This window comes from Triticum dicoccoides, chromosome 1A (genome assembly GCF_002162155.2).
Source record: "Triticum dicoccoides isolate Atlit2015 ecotype Zavitan chromosome 1A, WEW_v2.0, whole genome shotgun sequence".
NCBI classification, from domain to species: Eukaryota; Viridiplantae; Streptophyta; class Magnoliopsida; order Poales; family Poaceae; genus Triticum; species Triticum dicoccoides.
This window is the reverse complement of record NC_041380.1, coordinates 563,046,584-563,064,812: the sequence shown is the minus strand read 5'-3', so window position 1 is coordinate 563,064,812 and position 18,229 is coordinate 563,046,584. Positions and strand designations below refer to the sequence as shown.

Genomic DNA, 18,229 nt, shown 5'->3' with positions numbered 1-18,229 from the left:
GGATGCAGTACACTCCGGTGAGTATGTAATGTTCTCCTATGAGACCCTCGAAGAGGACAGAACCTTGCCCGCAAATCTCCACATTTGAACCATCACCGAACTTGACCGAGCCTTGAACATCATATTCTAGCTCGAGGAACTTCTCCTTGCACCCTGTCATGTGGTTACTGGCACCCGTGTCTACATACCACGACACGTTCTGGCTCCAGGATAACTTTGGTATTACCTTTTTCTCATGAAGTAGAACCTTCCGGTTTGGTTTCACAACCGCTATTTAGACGAGATCACAAACTTCGGCCATCAGAAGACCTGGACGTTCGTCTTCCTGCTTTGCCAAATTTTCCTTGATCTCCCGCTTGTTAAGCTCCGCGAGATCACAAACTTCGGCCATCAGAAGACCTGGACGTTCGTCTTCCTGCTTCGCCAAATTTGCCTTGATCTCCCGCTTGTCAGGCTCCGGACAATCCTACGCAAAGTGACCCATTTCGTTGCAGTTATAGCACTTGATCTTGGACATATCCAAGTTCCTTGGCTTCTGCTCATTAGATCGGTCCGCCTTACCATGACCTCGTGGCTTGCCTTTTCCTTTGCCTTCTTCGGTTTGTCCGCCGCGCTTCGCGTTGCTTGAGCCTTCGCCAATGTTGCGCCTTCCTTTGCTACTTAGGGACTCCCAATCTGCACGCGAGTACATGAGTTGGTCCTACCTCCTCCGTTGCCTTTTCGACAGCCACGAGCATTCTCTTCCCACGTCTGCAAGCGTCCGATCGCCTCCATTATGGTCATGTCGTCGAAGTCGTAAAGCTGCTCGAGCGTGCCGATGATATACATGAATTTATCAGTAAATGAACTAAAAAACTTCTCCACAATCTCGGTCTCCTCGAGCTTTGCACCAAGCGCGCGGATCTCTCCCACCAAAGTAGTCAGACGCACGACATAGTCGTTCACTGATTCAGTTTCCTCCATCTGCAACTTGTGAAATTGGCGCTTCAGCACTTGTGCCCGAGCCTTGGTGACGCGATCTTCTCCAATTCTCATCTCTTTGAGTGCGTTCCACGCCTCTCTTGCTGTCCCGAACCCCGCCAATGTCGTCAGCACGGAATCTGCACAGACTGGGCTATGGCGGCCAGGGCACCTTCGTCGCACTCCTCGTCAACGTCGTCGTCCGTGATGGCCTCCCACACTCTAAGGGTTCGGAGAATGATCTTCATCTTCACCGCCTGCATGCCGTAGTTGGCGTCCGTGAGCATCGGATACTGGGTGGGGATGTTGCAATGCGCCTACACGTTGACACCGCCTGTTCTTCCACCGCTAGTTGCTGACTTGCCACCCTTCTTCACATTTTCGCTGTTCTTGTTCGCCTTGGAACCGCCCTTGCTGGACTTGACTGACTCAGCGTCATTGTCCTCTATCATAGATTGTAGATCGTCGAGACTCTGATACCAATTGTTGGCTTTTGATCGCTAGACCAAATTCCCAGGAGCTACACAACATACGTGCAAAGCTAGCTAGCTAGCTAGCAGCTGGATAGATTCCTGTACGTGCCTGTGCATGTCTCGCCATATACGCGTACGTGAAGTAGTCTGCCTTGCTTGCTGGATCGATTCGACGGGACATCTCGGCGAAAACTCCTGATAAACTTAGCGAACGAAACGATAGACGAAACTGATTGGTTTTGATGGCTAAAGGCCCGTATCGAGCCTTTGCTTTGTATGGCTTTTTTTCTTGGTACAAAGGTTACAGGGGTGCGTATCTATAATACATATACTAAATCTGACCAGGTTTCTTTTACCCTATTTTTTTGAGTTTTTTCAATCAGTGAAAAACCAACCAATAGGGATGCGACACGTTATTTACTGGTGGTTCTGATAAGGTACACATTGGGGTGCACCTAGAGATTTTCTTCAGGATTTTGTACCAAGTCAACCGGGGCGGTGGAGGTGGGCCTGCATGGCGGGGGCATAGATGCGTGACGTGATTGATCTTCGCTGCCTTTTTTGCAGATGCATGCATGCAGCGGTGGATAGGCGGTGTTTTTTTTGTAGTTGCATGCATGCAGCGGCGATTTTTTCACAACCACGTGCATGTATCTATCGTTTCCAGGCTTCTCTCGATGGCCGGCGGCTCAACGTAGGCAATTGTGTTCCTTCTTTCTTTTTCTTTTGTGTCGATTAATGAATGTAGGCGATAGTAGATATCTCTAGATTGTCCAGTTAGAAACGTGCACGACTCAATCACCTTCGTTGTATGGCCCTATAAAAGGAGGTGTTTTCCTCTTTGGTCGCACATCTCTCAAATCCCACCGATAGATGCCTTCGGTCGTCCCCTCCATGACTTCGCTGTTGGCCTGTCCCTCTACGAAGCCTCGACCGTTGGGCCCCCGTTTTCCCTCCCGGCGCTGGCCACTCCATCGCCTTTCTGACAGACGCATCTCCTGCGCCTCCTCTTTGCGTATGTGGGATCGCATAACCACTGACCATATGGTCGGTTCCTCAGGTCGGGCACCAGATGCTCCGAACCTGCCATATCAGGCTCGGCTATGGCGGGAACGAGACGATCGCCTGGGCCGCCTCCCATGGTCCTCGGCAGCTCCAAATAAGAGGTGAGAAATCACGCGCACCTGCATGTGTTCGATATTGTGTGCAATGATCATAATGGATTCGGCATGGAGGGCGGTGGAGCTTCTGGGTCTCGATCATGACAGACGTGAACATGACAGGCAGACGGCGTAGGAAAGGCGCGCGATCGAGAGACGGCCGCCTCTGGCATCACAAGACCATGATGTCGCCATGGCAGTCAGACGCGTGATGCGTCCGGCAACACGCCCTCACTCCCAGACACCTCGCAGCCATTCTCCGGTGATGATGCTTGCGGCTTGCCCTGCCGCCCTATGCAGCCCTCCCGCCGTCAGCGTGCGAGGTCGCTACGGCCCGGCTACCTTGCGCCCTCTCGCCGTCTCTCTGGCCGCAGCCCGGCGCCGCCTTCCAGCGCAGATGGGAGGCCGCCGCCTTGAGCTCGCGCGAGCCCTGCTGCAAGTCAGCCGTGGACGAGGTCGACCTGCACAGATGGGAGACAGCGCAGAGTGCTGGCCGCGCTCGTGCGGCGGCGATGGGCATGGCCAAGCCAATACGGTGATGGACGAGATGGTCTACAGCATGAACAGCAAGAAAGCGCACTACGGCACCCTCGCGGCCTCGCCAAAACCCCTATGCCCCAGGTCGTATCTCTGGCTACTCCTCCAGCGGCTCCGCTGTCGCCATCGCCCGAAGCCTAGCTGACTTCGCCCTGGGCATAGAAAGCGGCGGCAGCGTCAGGGTGTCCGATGCGTATTGCGGCATCTGCAGGCTCCGGCCCTCCCACGGACTGGTGTGCATTGAGTATGTCATCCTGATGGTACATATGTTCGACACTGTCGGTTTCAGTTATGCTTATGCGATATTTGCCCCGCGATGGAGCCAGTCGAACATATGTTGCTTTCACTGCAGGGCCGGGTCGAGCTGTGGAATGCCCTGGGGCTACTCACTCAAGCACTATACTCCTCCTACTCATTGTCTTTGTTTCCTTCGAGGTTTAGGACAGTTCGTAATACGCGTCTTCGATAGTATGCACATCTCCAAAACGGTATCCTGCATGAACATTGCAGAGGTGTGGACCAAAGACGTTGTCATGAAGGGCTTGACATATTCCTCAAAAAAAAGTGTGAGTTGGGTGCTTCAGATTATCTCATGTTTTCAAAGCCTGAAAACAATGATGCATGCAGACCATCATTTTTTATCTGACACAGTAAGTGTCTGACTTTGCAATAGTGTCCTTTTCTCAACAAAAAAATGCAAGTGTCCTAGAAATTAGATAGATTTTATTTTTCATGTCTGCAACTTACTTTGATATGGTTCATCGATCTGCTAATACAAACGTCCATGGCTGGGACAAATTAGGTGGTTGTGTGTCAAGTCTTGGTGTGTTATGGGATGCAGTTCCACTCTGTGTGGTGAGCCAACTTTCGACTTATTGTATATATATATATATATATATATATATATATATATATATATATATATATATATATATATATATATATATATATATATAGTTTCTTAATATATCAAGCGTTTTTCATTTACTGTAAAAATATATTTTTTAAATATAAATCCCCATTTCTTCAAAAAAGGAAAAAGAAATTGAGAGCTTGCTGTTGTTATCCCCTGTTTTTTGTGAATAATGTTGTCTATACAGTTTTACTTTGAAAAAGTTGTGGTTGTGTGGCCATGTAGATACTCCTGTTACTTTTTTTGTTCCATGCGATATGACTACTTGAGATGTTTTAATGAGTCAGGGAACATATAAAACACATCCATCGTGAAATATCAAACTATACATAAACCACCAACGACGCGCGACGAGAACTAGCTGTCTCGTGAAGTAAGGGCATATCCATGCACTTAATTTCATCTTTAATTCCACATCCTTATAATTTTCTAAAGTGCAGAATCCCATCTAGGGACTTCCAGTATTTTCTCTTCCATCGGTAACTTCCACTTGAAACCCTTCCCAATGGAAGGTGTGTGATATATACTACATCCCTTTCTGCATAACCTATTTTTGAAAATATGTGTCGCTTATCTACCATTGATGACTCTAACTTCATATCAGCTGGTTGACTTCCTCAGAACAGTGCACTATATCACAAAGGAATGCCTTATCTACCATTGTTGCTCTGCTTATTCATCTACAATGAGATGCTCTTCATGAAAGACATAGCATGGGCTGCAACCTTAACAGTTTCTTCCGGTTCTGCACTACTTACAAGATCAGTGTTTTCTTCTTATTTTGTCTTGCATGAATGAAATGATCAGTCTCTATGGTGAACATGATCATTGTAATTTTTTGTTTGTTATTCATGCTGGGCTAAGGAGGGAAATGTCTAATTTTATAGCATTGATCAGGTTTTCTCTTCGCAATACTATACTAAAATATGAATCAATGCTGAATGCATATCCCCATATTGCTTTAAAATACAGAGGCCCATGTCATAATCAATGAAACAAAAAGCGTGCTATTTCACCGTTATAGTGTCGCTATAGCGTATTTGGAAGGGGCACACTATATTTAGCAAATTTGCTCGATATGGCGCTAATCGCGCTAAACATAATTACATTATGTTATAGCACTGTAGTGTGCACGATGCACCCAACAACATTACACTAGAGACTGTAGTGCATCATACCACCCAGGGGTGGCGGCGTCTCTGGACTGGCAGGGGCTGTGGCTTCTTCATCAAGCATTCAGTGTTGCAAAAGAAACTTATTTAGTGTTCAAGATTTTGCATGAACCTTACAATGGCAACTCAACATGGCCTGTCAACATGCGACTTTTCAGCAAAATGAATTCACAAGAAAAATCAAAACTCGAACAATAATCTATGACAATTTTACAGATACCATACCATTACGCATGTATCCACAACAACCACACACCATTGACTCGATAGTGACATACCCTGGTGTCAAAGTGCACATAACCGCGTCCAAGAATTTGCACAGGCGCTCTACCATTTCATCACCGACACCAATCTAGCATGTAGTCGTAGAATGATGAAATGATTTACCATAATGACACAAATTTAGCATGCAAGCTCTAATTGTATTCCGCCTTGTATAAAATGTAGCAACTGTTTTATTCCATAAACTTTTCTAGTGTCCACATATAACAACTTAATGTTCATACGTACGTTATAATGTAGAAACAAGCTACAACTAAGCCATTAGTTGTACAATTAACAAAGAACTTTTCCAGCGTCCATATATAAGAACTTAATGTTCATACAGGAGTACATCATAGTGTAAAAAACAAGCAACAACTGAGCCATTAGATGAAAAATTAACACATAAACTTTTCCATCTCAACATAAAGAACTTTCATATTATGTTTCAACAGGCGCGGCGTGCTGCCGCACGGGTATGCTAGTATATATTAGCTAGCCAGCATAAGCTAGCCTACTCCGTGTCTAATTCTAATCTTACACGGAGACATACACATACACGTGTAGTACCCGTACAGATATGAAGACTAAGCCGTGTTTAACTCTAACAGACCGGACATCACACAAAAATCGCCCACCGCAACCATGTACCTCAAACATGAAATCTCAAATCCATACTATGTACATATGTGGACTACTCATCATCAGAGATGTCTACTATCTCCGTCCCGGGCTCCGAGATCAGTAGATGGGTGCGTGTGGTAGCTACGGCTCGTTGTCCTCCAAACTAGAGGCGAAGAGCTAGTCGATCTCCGCCCTTTGCTGCCGGATGAAGCGCCGGTTGGACTCCACATCTGTATCATCTTAGATGGATTCGAGGATGGCAGTCTGTTCCACCATCTTCGCCACCTGAGCAACCTCGAACTCCGCTAGGGTGTCCTCCATGCCGAAGCCCGCAGCCGGCTGCTCGTCCTCCAGCTCCGCCATGTCGCATGCTTCCGGATACTCCTCCTCCGCGGGCTGGGGGGTCCTGCTCCGCCGCCTCCTCCTCCCCGCCTATTCCTCCTCCTTCTCCTCCTTCGGCTCAGGCGAATCCGGAGGCAGGCCGGCGTTCAGGCGTCAACATTGCATTGGTGGTGATCCTTTGACGAGCCATGGTTCCGAGGCGGTGGGAAGGAGAGGAAAGCTGGCGGACGGACCAGGGTTTGCCGCCGTTCGTCTTAAATAGAGGGCTTGCTCCCTTGGGCCGCACACCGGAGCGGCGACACGCGGTGCCATGAATGCATCCGCACCAAGAACTGATGGAGGCACCCGTCGAACCGCCGGTCTATTTGTGTGACCACGGGGGCCGTATTGGTCAGTCCAACGTGGCAGGCGTTCCAGGCGCGTCTGAGTCTTCCCATATCCGCCCCATATATGGATCGGATATGGGGTTTATGGGGTTGCCAGTTAGTCCGGGAGTATGGGCCGGGTATGGGGACCTCAGTTGGGTGCGTTCTTTCTGACCGGGCAGCCCGTCCGGGCGTTCGGGGTGGGTATGGGGGTCCGGTTGTAGATGCTCTAACAACGGTAAGATCTGAAAAACAATAGTACTAGTTGATAAAAAATATGTAACCCACCATCTTTGCTAGCATAAACAGAAATACAATGACAGATAGCGCGATATAAACAGAAATAGTTTAAATCCTATTCCACTGTGGCAAGTGACACGGCTTGCAGACTGTACATAAAAGCACATAGATACACTGTCATTTCATCCTAGTTTCAGACTTTCAACAGTAAGCAACTTGTGTATGAACATTGAACACTACAGTAATATACACTCGTAGCCGAACTAGAGGAGCAAATCACAAGGTGAGGACGCTTCAAACTCTTCAGCCACGAGCCATGGTCCGGTCAGGCAGCAAGTAAAATTGAGAAGAAGAAGAAGAAGAAGAAGAAGAAGAAGAAGAAGAAGAAGAAGAGGACCCTGCAGGTGTCGCTAGCTAGAGGCGGTGGGCGGGGACGATGCCATCATCGAAGTTGTGGGAGTAGCTCTTGAGGTCGTACCCGAAGCTCACGGCTTGGCGCTTCGGCCGCAGCATGGCGCGCCTCACCCTCCAGAACAGCTGCCTCACAGGAGCCGGTGCCTGCCGCCACGACCCCGACCCGTCGTGGCTCTTCCCCTCCATCATCTTCCGGCTGCCGATGCTCCTCGTCACACGCAATAATTCTCCCAGAAACGCCATTGGTCAACCTTGATGAAATGATGCAGACGGGGGCTAGCTCACGGTTGATTAAAAACGGCTCTGCTGCTCTCCTTGATTGATTGATTAGGTAGCTTCTGTGTGAGATGTATGAACCGTTTGCACAAATGGGGCTTCTCAACAGCCGTTTTATAAGCTCGCCGAACAGACAGGGCTCTGACGACGACGCCGCCTACCACCACTCACGCGCACTCACGGCTGACGAGAAAAATTTACTTTACACAACGATCAGCCCATGGCAAAATCACATTTTGGACATCTTTTCCCGTAGTCACCCTACACTATACACCTGCAGTTAAAGACTGATCGACGCGGCATCAGCGTGGCGATGGAATCTCCATAAAAAGCAAAGGTACAGCATCCTAGGGTCGGTAGAGGCGTCGTGCCGTGTCGACACAGGCAGTTGCACACTCAAAAGTAAATTCACTTCAGGCACCCATTGACAAGTGTTGGTGGCGCTTGCCATACCACGACCAGTGCTTTTTAGTTCTAAATAATGTTGTATCAAACGGTCTCAAGAGAAGAAGCATTGGATTGCATGCTGTGCTCAGGTTCGGATGATATCGCATGACTTTAATTTAGCCGTCCACATTACCTGAAAGATTGGCACGTAAGCAATACTCTTTATGTGTTAATAAAGCTATATATTGAAACCACGTGGGTCTTGGTTAGTGAAGTGCTGCATGCACACAGATTATCTCTCTCCACCCACTGAAAAACTAGCTTTTCATTTTTTTTTGTGGCATACTAATTCATTGATATATTTTGAATGAAAAATTACTCTAAACTAACTATATATTTTTCTTGGTTAGCGACGAGAACGTTAAAATCAGATCAAATTTTGAATATATTTTAAATGATTTTAAAAACTCATAAAACATATTTCACTCCTTTCTTAAAAATAGATCTGATTCATTAATTAAAATTGAGAGTGCAGAAATATTGAGAACACATATTTCATTTCAAAAACATAGATTTAACTCATTTCAAAAGAATTATTTCATTTAATTCATCAAAAATAAATTCACACATTTTCACAAAGACCAATTTCACTAGCTAGTATAAAACTACATATTTCACTCATTTAAAAAAAGGATATCACTCATTTTAAAAAAGATCTCACTCCTTTAAAAGCACATATTTCACTCATTTCAAAAGACTTATATCACTAAATTTAAAAATAATAATTTGACTCATTACCAGAGAGACCGATTTCACTCGTTTTAAACAACACATTTCACTCATTTCAATGGAAATATATTTCACTAGTTTGTGTTACATTGATTTCACTTAATTCAAAGTACTGATTTCACGCAACTCAAAAAAATATTTTCACTTATTTCAAAGAATCGATTTCACTTATTTCACACAATTGAAAGAAATATACCAATGTACAATCACTACAAGAAAAACCGCCTGTAGAGACGCCATATTCCATAGCTAGAGACACGTTATTTCATCTCTAGGCAACCATAGAGTCGACTTAGTAAAGCGTCTTTGGAGCGTCTCCTCATGGACCGTCTCAAAACATGTAGACACGCTAGCTAAGCGTGTGTACATGGCATGAGACGCTATATTGGGATGTTAAAAAGCGTCCCTAGATATGAGGCGCTATATTGGGGCGTTGAAAAGCATCCCTAGATATGAGGCGCTATATTGGGTCGTTCAAAAGTGTCCATAAATATGAGACACTATATTGAGATGTTCAAAAGCATATCTAGGTATGTAGAGTCGTTTTGTTAGATACGCTTATCTCGTCTCTACTCGTAGAGCCTTTTCATTCATCATGGGCCCTAACCCCATTCTTGTACATGCTATGTAGAGACGCTATATTCATCTCTAAATATACACAAACTTTTTGTAACTACGTAATATTTAACTCTAAAAATTATTTGAGTTATTTTGAATTTGTATTTCACCATTTCAAATCTAGTTACTTCATCAGAACACATGCTTGTGCAGAATGATCAACAAATATTGTTATATAAAGGTATCCACTCATATCACGAGTCACATTCATAGGCAACAAATGTTATATAAAGGGATCATCCCGTATCACCAATTGTATTCAGAAGCATCTCATTTGCACAATTTCAATAAGGATCAAACACCTTGAGTTCAGAACCGAATCAAATTATATATTCATATGAAAGATGCAAATAATTAAGAGAAGATGGTACAACCAGAACAAAGTTTTCCTATAAAGCTAAATCCTTTAAAAAAATACAATATTTGTCCATTTAAAAAGTATTTCTTCTGTAGTTGTTCTTCGCTCCTACAATGCACTCCTTCTCTAATTAATCTTTAGCTACCCTGAAAAAGGAATTTAACACAGAAAACATTAGAATGTAAGCTTTAAGAGCAGTGTGTGAAGAAATGTACTTTGATGAAATTGTAAGAGATGTATCAGTGTTTGGTGGCTTTTTGGAGTCTGTGTAGGAGTGATTGGGATTGATCTTTTTTCTTAAAAACACAATGATTCTTCATAAATAATAAATCTTAAATATGTACATCAAACATCGAGAATAGAAACTGCTACATATTGCTCTCCAAGCATGTTTCCTCCAACCACATATGTTTTATCTCTACTCTCTGAAGTTCCTTCGGCCACATATTTATTTTTACTTCTCAGGTTCAACGAAAACAACAAAACTTTCATTTTATCCTATGTTTTCAAGAAATGAAACTTTCATTGTCACAAACCATGGAATATTTCACTCTATGCAAAAATGGACGATTACACATGAAATTAGACCAACTAACTATTCTAACCATTCATCATTCTATGACGCAAATTAGCTGTACACTTGATTCAGCACCACCTTGCTTGGCCGCATAGCTATTTTCAGCATGATCATTCTATGATTCAGGACCATCATGTGCCTTCTAGTTGTGGTTTAGTTCAGTTTAAACTTATAAAAACATAGACATTGGTTGATAACAAAGTAGAAATTTATGCGCGAGCATGGACACACACACACACACCCCTTAGCAACTATGTGTTCATCTGGTGAAGATAAGCTGGTGCAACCCTCTTTAGCTCTCACGCAATTGCTAGGATGCAATTCCTCGTTAGTGAACTGCTTGTCTGATAAAGTTGATTCTACACAGCCTTATCAATTTTTCAATGTGTGCTTTCTACAGTTGAGGTTCAGTTTGGTTGTATGTAAACATATACAAAACATAGACATTGTGTGAAAACAAAGTAGAATTTTTTGCACAACAGACACACCTTAGCAACCATGTGATCATGTGGTATAGGAAAATGGTGTAATCCTCTCTGGTTGATTTTGCACAACCTTGATTGGCCCTATAAAACTTTTTAATGTGTGCTTTCTAAAGTTGAGGTTCAGTTCAGTACTACATAAACATACACAAAACATAGGCTATGTTTGATAACGAGGCAGAAAATTATGCACACCTGCACCTTAGCAACCATGTGTGGTAAAGATAAACCATGCAATCCTCCTTGGTTCTTGCAGAAAAGCTACGATGCAATTCCTGGGTAGTAATCTGCTTGTACGGTAAAGTTAACTCTGCACTTCCTTGACTGGCCCTATCAGACTTCTTAATGTATGCTTTCTACAGTTGAGGCTTCATCCGTTTATTAGTAAACTTATGCAAAACATATGCATTTTCTAATAATGAAGCAGCAATTTTATGCACACACACACACCTTAGAAACCATTTTTTTCATGTGGTAATGATAAACCGGTGTAACACTCTTTGGATCTCACACAATTGCTAAGATGTAGTTCCTGCAACTTATGACGAACAATTCTTTTTAAGTATGAGAATAAACCAGAATATCTATTAGCGAAGAAACTATTATATCACCTGCATAGCACTCAATGGAGCATGCATATTGCCAGGTGATCTTTCAACTATGTTATGTGATTCATTTGGGAGGTCATTGCCAGCAACTCTTTCTTTGAGATCAACCTGAAACAAGAACATGACAATAGTATATCAATACTCATACTTTTATCATTGCAGAAAGAAATTTGGTTTAAATAACAACTTCATAACTTCACGCTGTTACAAATCCATTTCTCCAATCCTCTCTCGGGGAATTTTTGCTTCACGTATGAACACATCATAGCAAACTCAACCGTCATGTTTTCTGCATTATCTCCTAGTGCCCACGGTGCAAATTGAACATTTCCTTCTTTCTCAGAATGTTGTACAAAAGTCAGCCCCTTAGAAACTTTTATTCCGCTCCAATACTTATCAACATAATACCCTCAAAGTTCTTTCGCCTCTTCGCCATGCATACTTGTAAATACTTCTCTATAATCATTGAATGAAAGGCATTGTTATCTTTCTTTCTTTCTTCAAGTTTCTCCTATTGAAATAAATACAAACAACTCATTACACTAAGTTTAAATTAAAACCTTTACTTTAATCACAAGTAGAAGTACACCATCACTATGTTTGTGTTCGCAATTTTGTATTTACCGTCCTTCTTCTTATGAGCTTTATCCCTTAGTTCAATCTTGCTAACCTTTCGAGTGCTCTTGATTTCCTGTACAAATTAAGTAAATTAGAATGTTTGGTGTTCTTTTTGCATAATTTCTGGTAGAAAAACACATCCAGTCAATAATAATGTCACCAAACTAGTTATGTATGCCAGATTAAGTATGAGAATAGAACACATAACCATGCGTCAATCCTGGCACCAAAACCCAACAAGAGTATCCTAGTCATGTTCATTAACACCTTTGGGAACACCTGCTATAATATCAGGCTGATATTATCAGCCAAAGCCTCTTATCATGCTTGAAATATTTATTCTTTAACTGACACTTATACAGTCTCCATTTTTTTTAATAGTCAACAGGATCCAGTCTCATGTAAGTTGTCTCATCTCATTGGGGTAGATAAATTTCTCCTTCAAAAATTAAAATTGGCAGTCAGCAATGTCAAATTAACAGTCTTGAACAGTGCATGAATTAAACAAGATACAGAACAGTGGATCGGCGTGTTTTGCGGTAGAGAACATTCAATGCAAAACTCTAGAGGGACGGCAGGATACAGAACAGTGAATTGGCGTGTTTTGCGGTAGAGAATGTTCAATGCAAAACTCTAGAGCGACGGCTTCTTTTATTTAACTGATGAAGCATATGGGTATATACAGTAACAAATCTTCCTTTTATGTTAGTTGGGAATTGTAAAAATATAACTTGTGCGAGCTTCAAATGGGCAGAAGATTGAAAAAGCTTTAGGGTTATCAAAAATGGTTTTACATGTACAGCTAAGTATACTGTTTTGGTTTAACAAAATTTGTTCGTGTATAATTTTTTATCAATTTTGTTCTTCTTGTAAAATAACAGAGTACGTTGCAGCTGTATAACCAACAATATCATGTTTTAAACTCCAGCATAAATGTAATCTGAGATTATTTGGACAATCTATCTAACACCAATTGTACAACTGTTGAGTTTTGCCATATAAAACTAGATTGTACCAAACAGTTGCTCACATATTTTCAAGAAAATATGTTAGAATTGAATCCTAGGCAAGTAAACAATTCACCAAACAGTTAGAGTGCATTGCCTACAGGAAGGAAGTAAGGAGACCAACGAGAAGAGGATCAAGACTTGAGATGCATAAATAGAGGAGACCACTTTGGTTGATTTGATGATAAAACTGCAGGGGCTATGGGAATCAAGGATCACCTGCTTGGTGGGGTGGAGGCTGAAGATGCTGGACGAAGACGAGAGCTGCTTATGGGGCGATCGATGTACTGACGGAACGCACGGCGGAACTTTGGGTGAAGGATGAGACCGCCATGGACGCGGCTTCGTGACGGCGAGCATGACGTCCGGAGGAGCACGACTTCGTGACGGTAAGGACGACGGTGTTGACGGGTATCCAACTAGCGAGCTTGCCGATGGAGGAAAACTGGAGCCGGTGCCGGGATGAGCAAGCGGCGGCGGGCGGAGCAAGGGGCGGAGGGCACCCCTTGAGGGTGAGGCTTCCACTATGTGGGGTGCGGGAATGGGCGGTGTGCGCGATGGTGATGCCGGCGTAGATTGGAGTCGGGTGGTTGGATGAATGGGGAGGTGGGGGAGATGGTGGCGGGGAAAGTTATCCGGCGACACATACGGAGATAAAGTTGATTAAATGCAAATAATCTGGGAACGCCGGATTTGGTTAAGTGCAAATAGTTTTTTTGCGTGAAAAGTGCAAATACTTTGGGAGCGCCAAGTAACCACATATATGGATACATATTTTTTAGGTGTATTTTTATCGGATAAATATTTTTTTAACACAGCACATACGCAAGTGCTCATACATAAGCGCATACACTCACCTCTATGAACGCACACACGCACACCCTACCCCTATGAACACCTCTGAGAGACTGAGACGACATATCATCTTGAGATTTACGAAGTCACGTAGGCGCATCGTCGTCGACAGGAGCGTCTCCTCCAACTGAAAGCGCATCGCCGAAAATTCTGAAATAAATCCAGAAATAATACGAGCACCGGGACTTGAACCCTGGTGGGTCAGGGATACCACTGTCCCTCTAACCATCCAACCACAGGTTGGTTCGCATCGGATAAATCTACATTCTTTGTTCTTTTTCAGAAAGGATCAAACTTTATTGGATAATATACGTATGAAGAAAATTTCCACATAGTTTTAATAAGAAACTATAAAGCCAGTGGTAGATCGAAGGGGCGGAGTGTGACTCAAAAAACAAGGATGTCACTATAATCCATGGACGCGTCCGCAAACACACATATGGGAGCCGGTCATCCTCTACAGTATCTGAAACGCCTGCGCGCATTTCAAACATAAATTGAACCAAACGTTGAAATTTTATGTAAACCAGACAAGTTTCATGCAAACCTGTTAAAAGTATGATACATTTACATAAACCGGGCGAGGACAAACACTGAGTCCTCCTCGCCGATCTTGATTGTTAAGATTTTGTATTTGTATTAGTTTATGGTTTCTGGTATATGCCATGTAAACCTCCTATTTGTACAGGATTTCATCTTATAAATATATAGGTACATGCCATCCTTCACAACTAGCATGCTCGCTACCGCATGCCTTCTTCACCAATGGGGGAGGGTGGTTCTCTCTACCTCCCTAATCGGGCAGGATTCCCCGACTGCCCTTGCCCTCGGTAATGTCGTCGAACCAGTGGTGGTCGATCGATGCTCCTTTTGCGGTTAATTGTGTCTGTCAGTACCTCCACTCACCTCGTGATTCGCATGTCCTAAGAGGGGAAAGACAAAGGCAGGCGACAAGAAGGCGATCGCTGGCCGGTAAGTAGATGGGCGGCTCTTCAACAGGAGGTAGTGGAATATCCAAACCTTAGAAGACCATTTATTTGATGCCGCTCCTAGCACTACCCGGGGGGGTGCTTGGATGGGTCCTAAAAAACATGAAGATTGGGTCTCACACACTCTAGCAAGGGAGCAAGCCGACAACACGAAAGATGGCTCCATATTGAGTGTAAAAAAATGTATGAGAATTCTGGAAGTTTCCGCTAGTTCCCAGAACCTGCGAAATATGAGGACCATTTGCAAAACAATTTTTTTTCAAAAAACTTGGTAACCTTTCGAAGAAAAGGAACTACTCTTCCCTCTAAAACCGAAGGACGAGACTTTCAACAAACGAAGAAGTGAATTGAAGCCTTCCTTTTCGGCCGGGAGATGTCAAGGATGGCTCTAAGAATTCTTCTATTTAGAGTAAGGAAACCAAAGGAATCATCATACACCAAGAAGGATCCTTTTTAATTACTCCCTCCGTTCCTAAATATTTGCCTTTCTCGAGATTTCAACAGGTGACTACATACGGAGCAAAATGAGTGAATATACACTCTAAAATCTGTCTATATACATCCGTATGTGGTAGTTTATTTGAAATCTATAAAAAGATAAATATTTAGAAACGAAGGGAGTAGTTCACACCAAAAACAATGTTCAACATATTTAAATTGGTGAGAAACAGCATAAGGGGGCCATGTGGCACTATTTAGACGAAATATCTACCGGCATTAATACCACAAGGTGGGAATCCTTTTTTATTGCAAGATGATGGTGCGCGCGGGCTGTGGTGGAAGAGGTCGAACAGCTGGAACGCATGCGTCATATAGGGAGTCCCGTGGTTGTGCCGACCCACTGGGGCGAGCGAACTGGATGTTTTCTTTAGCGCGCGACAGAAAAATCAGAAAAACGAGTGCGCTAGGAAGTACTCGAATCGCAACCACATAATACAGAGTGCACAATGTTAGCCGCTAGAACTAAACGTTGTTGTTGATTTGCTGAAGCGCAATATATGTAAAGAATAGATCACATTACCGAGATTTGAAAAGACATTTATGAAAAATGTGAACGTATTTTTTTAAGAAAGTGAATCATATTTTGAAATGCGGACATTTTCAAATTTTGAAAAAAAATAATTCGAATATTTCCTTACTATATAGGACATTTTTTAATCTGTGAATTAATTTTCGAAATGGGAGCGTTTTTTGAAATCTTGAACAAATTTTAAAACACAAACATTTTCAAATTTGTGAAAAAAAATATAGAAACTCAAATATCTCAAACAGTTTTTAATCTGTGAAGAATTTTTACAAATGGGAATGTTTCTTGAAATTTTTAACAAAATTTGAAAACACGAATTTTTTTCGAAAAACTTGAAAAGCGAACATTTCTTTTGGGTCTGTGAACATCAATTGGTCGTCATATTGCACCACATACTTGTCGGCCCAATTAAATGGGCCGTAGCAAGGCTTTCGTCTGGGAGTGCAGGTTCAGGCCCAGCTTGTTGGGCGCATTAGGAGCTGACACGGACGGCCCTCAAAAAAATAAAAGCTGACACAGAGGATGCGCAACGGATCAAGTAGGGGCTGGTTCCTATTCGGCGCCTTAAGCGCCCGCTACAGTTGTTTCTACTAACGGGCGCATACCCCCCTTGTCACATTGGACGGCCCATTTTCGATTTTTTTTTTGTTTTCTAAACAGCAAAAACTCCGCGAGAGCTGGGTTTCGAACCGTGACGGGCGAGTTCCGAGCGCGACGTGACAACCACCAGGGCAGTTCAGTTGGCGTAATTATGTACAGGTTTTCTTTCTTCTTCTTTTCTTTTCTTTTTTCCTTTTTTCAAATTCGTGAAACTTTTCTTTATTCATGAGTTTTTCCTCTACAAAATGAATGGAGTTTTTCTCGAATTTGATGAGTTTGTGAAAAACTCGATGAACTTTTTTTCAAATCGGATGAACCATTTAAAAATTCGATGAACTTATTTTGAAATTTGGTGAACTTTTTTCAAATTCGATAAACTTTTTTATAATTTGGCGAACCTTTTTTCTAATACGATGAACTTTTTTCAAATCGGATGAACTTTTTTTCAAATCGGATGAACCATTTAAAAATTCGATGAACTTATTTTGAAATTTGGTGAACTTTTTTCAAATTCGATGAACTTCTTTGAAAACCAGTGAACTTTTTTCTAATTCGGCGAACCTTTTTTCTAATCTGATGAACTTTTTTCAAATCCGATGAACTTTTTTTCAAATCCGATGATCTTTTTTCAAATTCGACCAACCTTTTCAATTTTTATGTTCAAAATTGATGAACTTTTTTAGAATTGATGAACTTTGTCAAATTCATGAAATATTTTTTAAACTCCATTGATTCGGTGAACTTTTCTCAAATTCGATGAACTTTTTTTTGATTCGGTGAACTTTTCTCAAAATTGATGAACTTTTTTTCAAATAGATGAACTTTTTTCCAAAAATTGATGAAGTTTTGTTAAAGAGATTACCTTTTTTTAAAGAGAAGGTCAACGCAGTCAACTAAATTGATCAACGAGGTCAACTGAACCTATCGAGCGATGGAACAAACCGTTCTCGAGCGCCACGGTGATCGATAGAAACAGGCGAGCGAGCGGGGCGCGGCCTCGCGCTGTTGGGCCGGCCCATTCGAGCGCGTCGTGAGCGTTGTTTTCGCTAGGCGGCGCAACGAGCGCCGAGGAGGAGCTCTCCAGGTAGGGTCTAACCCCACGTTTCTGACAAAGCATGCGCTAGTTCAGTTGGTATGTCAGTAATCTTCTTGGTCCCTAGTTCAAATCGTGTGTCTTGCATTTTTTTTTTGTTGGGTTGAGTTATACTCACATTGTTCGCTGGTGTGGCAGGCCCAACCATGCGCCAAACTTTTTTACACATACGATTTTAGCGGCTTCTGGCCATGGAGCAAAATAATGTTATACAGTGAACGGACCGAAAATTTGAAGAAATGCACCTTATTTCATTAAAAATAATATTATTAATAATTTAAAATTAAAGTATAGAAGTGTCATTGTGGCCGGATGGTTGGCGCTTGCACATGCGACGAGCTTATGTTGCAACAGGTTCGAACTGGGGTTTTCTTTTTCTGCACACTCTTTTCCCGTTTTGATTTCTACTTCAATTCCTACTGTCCGTCTTATATAACCTAATTTTTTAATTGTGCTCGTTAAATGCCAAACGTCAGCTGGTGTA

At 42.7% G+C, this 18,229-nt stretch overlaps 1 protein-coding gene across 1 annotated transcript; it reads right to left on the bottom strand.

Annotated features, from left to right (window-relative positions):
* Positions 1–7,167: 7,167 nt before the first annotated feature.
* On the bottom strand, positions 7,168–7,780 carry LOC119332817. Its single transcript, XM_037605971.1, has one exon. It carries the CDS (start codon positions 7,702–7,704, stop codon positions 7,462–7,464), a length of 243 nt encoding a protein of 80 aa, XP_037461868.1. The 5' UTR covers positions 7,705–7,780; the 3' UTR covers positions 7,168–7,461.
* Between the last annotated feature and the right edge of the window lie 10,449 nt (positions 7,781–18,229).